The sequence below is a fragment of the Lactuca sativa genome, chromosome 1 (assembly GCF_002870075.4).
Source record: "Lactuca sativa cultivar Salinas chromosome 1, Lsat_Salinas_v11, whole genome shotgun sequence".
NCBI classification, from domain to species: domain Eukaryota; kingdom Viridiplantae; phylum Streptophyta; class Magnoliopsida; order Asterales; family Asteraceae; genus Lactuca; species Lactuca sativa.
This window is the reverse complement of record NC_056623.2, coordinates 6,496,794-6,500,938: the sequence shown is the minus strand read 5'-3', so window position 1 is coordinate 6,500,938 and position 4,145 is coordinate 6,496,794. Positions and strand designations below refer to the sequence as shown.

At 36.4% G+C, this 4,145-nt stretch overlaps 1 protein-coding gene across 1 annotated transcript; it reads left to right on the top strand.

Moving 5' to 3' along the window:
• The first annotated feature begins 456 nt into the window (after positions 1–456).
• LOC111875985 (uncharacterized oxidoreductase At4g09670) lies at positions 457–2,374 on the top strand. Its single transcript, XM_023872504.2, has 2 exons — positions 457–1,083; positions 1,612–2,374. Exons 1-2 carry the CDS (start codon positions 622–624, stop codon positions 2,227–2,229), a joined length of 1,080 nt encoding a protein of 359 aa, XP_023728272.1. The 5' UTR covers positions 457–621; the 3' UTR covers positions 2,230–2,374.
• Positions 2,375–4,145: the final 1,771 nt, after the last annotated feature.

Sequence of the window (4,145 nt, the reverse complement as noted above, 5' to 3'; positions counted from 1 at the left end):
AGATTTAAACTTTGAGGATTAACAAAATATGCTTCAAATAAATTCTAACTATTCTTAACCATAAAATTATCATTGGCCAAAAAATGATCAAATTTCGCTCAGAAATTATATAGTCGTAAAAGGACAAATAGCAAACAACGTTTAAATACATTTCTTAAAATTTTATAATAAAGTAAGAGATCAAATGACCTTATATAACTTTTAATGACTTGATCCTTATTTTAGCATAAATCTTTAACATATATTTGAAATATTGCTTTAAAGTTTAAAGTGTATGTTACCTAAATATAAGCTGAATAAAATTGCGTATTTTTTACGTGTAAAGTGCTAATTATATAATGGTTACGTTTCTTATTTTTTCTTGTGTGAAGAACACGTAAAAAAGTTATTACAGCTCCTTTTCTCCCTCAACTTTGCACTTCTCTTTAGTCTTTAGTCTTTTCTTTTTCCAAATTGGAAGACTTCAAAGTTGGAGGGGCTTTAACGCAATTAACTCCTTCTCTTCGGAACACATTGATAAGCAACACCTCTCATATGATATAGTCATATGTGTCAATCGGTTCCTCAATTGTCTTCATCCCTCACATCCCCACTTCACTTCTAACTAAGCTCACAAAAAAAATGGCGGATACCCAAATCCGATTTGGAATATTAGGTTGCGCTGAAATCGCCCGAAAGGTCTCCAGAGCAATTTCTCTCGCACCAAACGCCGCCCTTTACGCCATCGGCAGCCGATCTCTCGAAAAAGCCACCAAATTCGCTGCCTCCAATGGCTTCCCTGAATCCGCGAAAATCTACGGAAGCTACGACGCCGTGTTGGACGACCCTAACGTCGATGCCGTCTACGTTCCTTTACCTACTAGCCTTCATATCAAGTGGGCGGTGCTTGCCGCCGAGAAGAAGAAGCACATTCTGCTGGAAAAGCCGGTAGCGTTAAACGTCGGCGAGTTCGATAAGATTCTTGAGGCTTGCGAATCCAATGGTGTGCAATTGATGGATTCTACTATGTGGATGCACAATCCAAGGACAGCCAAGATGAGGGAATTTCTCTCCGACCCTGACAAATTCGGCGAATTACGATCGGTAACATTCGTTCGCTTCCAATTCGTACTGTTATTAGCTATTTTCACTGGTTGTTACTTGTTAATTCAGGGTGGAAGTAAACACTGATCACATTTATTTTTAAATATCAATTCTATTAAGTAAGAAAATTGGAGGGTTGACCTTCGACCTTCTTCACAACAGATTTTGCTTATTTGATGCTAGGATCTTTTCTACCTTTTAATTCCAAATTTTGGTATTGATGTTTTTGGTTTATGACAAATAAAGCAAATTTTCCTTTCAAAATGGTAGGTTTGCTTGCCAACACGTTTTTGTCATTCTAGATTGGTCATTGGATGAATTATAAAGGGATAAAGGTGTCAATCTTTGAGCCACATATTGAAAATTGTGAAGATATGATTGTGTTACCCCATACAGATGAATAATGGAGGTCACTTTTTCCTGACATCTGTACCGGTCCAATGGAACAATACATGTCAAATTCAGTATACAATACACAGTACACTGTCGTATACACATTAATTATAAAGTTGTCAACCGTGGTTTCAGATGCATGTGGTGTTTACCTTTGCTGCGGATCCGGATTTTCTAGAGAACGACATCCGTGTAAAACCGGACCTCGATGCTCTAGGTGCACTCGGAGATGCTGGATGGTACTGCATTCGGGCAATCCTTTGGGCAAACAATTTCCACCTGCCCAAAACTGTAACCGCTTTTCCGGGCAGCATATTCAACAAAGCCGGGGTGATTATATCATGTGGGGCCGCTTTACAATGGGAAGACGGGAAAACCGCAACCTTCCATTGTTCGTTTCTTGCAAACCTCACAATGAGTGTAACTGCTTCCGGGACTAAAGGTAGTTTGCATTTGGATGATTTTGTTATTCCTTTCCAAGAGAAAGAAGGTTCGTATTCGACCTCGACTGAGGCGGGGTTCACTGAGTTGGTGACCGGGTGGGTCCCGCTACCGAGTCAACATACAGTCATGACTGATCATCCACAGGAGGCTTGTATGGTTACTGAGTTTTCGAGGCTGGTTAAAAGTGTGAAGAGTGGTGGTTCGGTGGCTGAGAAAAAGTGGCCCACTCTGAGTCGACTGACTCAGTTAGTGTTGGATGCTGTCAAGATTTCAGTTGAGAAAGGTGGTGAGTCTGTGAGTGTGAGTTAACTCGTTTTTAATAAGTTTGTATCAGAAAATATTAATAAGGGACCTGAATAATGTTGGACTTGGTGTTAGTGCAAAGTCGATGAATCAACTTATTGTATAACTTATTATATTGCATCATGTATAAGTTAATGGTGGCCTTTCCAAATTGTTTTATTTTTGATTTTTTTTATATGTGTGTATATGTATATATTTATCCTATATGTGTATGCAGGGTGGACCCAATAAATTTTAATGGCGGGGGCCAAATGTTTTTAGGCTAGTCTTGGATTCTCGACTATAGAATTTGGACTTGGTGTTAGTGCAAAGTCGATGAATCAACTTTATTGTATAACTTTATATTGCATCATGTACAAGTTAATGTAATGGATTGGTGTCCTTTCCAAATTATTTTTGATTGTATATGTGTATATATTTATCGTATGTGTGTATGGAGGGTTGGACCCAAGAAATTTTAGGTGGGGGCCAAATGTTTTTATGTTGGTCTTCCATTTTCGACTGTAGAATTTGGACCAAATTATGTTTGGCTTTCTGTAATTTTCTATAATCCCAGTGGGAGTGGTAACATTTATGTCACATCTTTATTTTTTTATTGTCATGCAAGCATCGCATCATATTTATGTCACATTTTTTTTGTCATGTAAGCATCGCAATGCATATCTTTAACATTTTGCCATGCTTTTATTTAAACATAGAAAATAGAACATAGGCAATAGTACAAGATTTTTTTTTATTTAAACATAGACAATAGTACAAGATTTTTTTTATTTAACCATAGAAAATACAACATAGGGATTAAAAGTACAAAAAACAAAATACAGTGTTTACATCTGTTCAATACATAGTTTGTATGACATCAAAAGTGTATAACAAAAATATAAAAGACGTGACTTTATAAGCCCTGTCTTCTCAAAACCTGTGGGTGTACCTGTCTACCGATTCCCTGAGAATACAAGTGGTTTTGAAAGTATATCAACATTTAATTTGGTGAGTTCATAAGTATGTTTCTGAGATAGAAAGCTTGTTCTTGTACTTTGAAAATGTTATAGTGTATTTCCGGAAAATCTAATATTTTCCTTAGTAAATGAAATGTAGTCTTAGACCTTAAGACCAAAATGTATGTTTGTTACTGTACTCTGATATAGTAAACCGTAGTCTAATTAATAAATAAAACTATATCATGAATGTTCTTGAAATTGTATGTTGTACTAGTGTATTTTGTACTAGAGAGGTAGGGTACTATAGTAGTGTTTGTATGAGAACCTTCTTGTATGAGTGCCCGGAATCCACCAATTGTAGTGTAAAATAGTGTATTGTAGTTTCATTATTTAAAATAAAACCTTTTGTATGAGTGCCTGAAATCCACTCGCTGTAGTGTAAAATAGTGTACTGTAGTTTTATTACTTAAAAGAAAACCTTTGAAGTAGTGTTAATCCCGTAAACAAATATTTTAGGTGATACTATTGTGAGTTTCATACAACCATGCTTGATATGACCTAGTGGCCTCTACGACATTCTTCAGGCGTCAGAATGTTATGATATTTGTTACCCTAGGCCTGCCGGCCTAGCTGTTGCAAGCAGCTCAGGTGCGAGATTGTCAATCCCGTATAGATCTATATACAAATTCACGCTCTCCCTCCAGGAGACTCTGGTTATAATTTATAGGACTTGAACAGGTACCCTGTTGGGTACCACGAAGTAGTGCCTCACAACCCTATATTAACTAGTCTAAGTGTAGTGTAGTAGTATTCTCTTGTACTTGAAACTGTATGTATTACCTTGTAGTAGAGTACTTTGTAATGTAAAATAATTATACTTAAGTAATTATTTTAGTAGTGTATCCTTGAATTAGTGAAATAGAGTAGTGTTCCAAAAACTATACCTGTTATAGTTTATATACTTGTTTCTATATAGTGTTC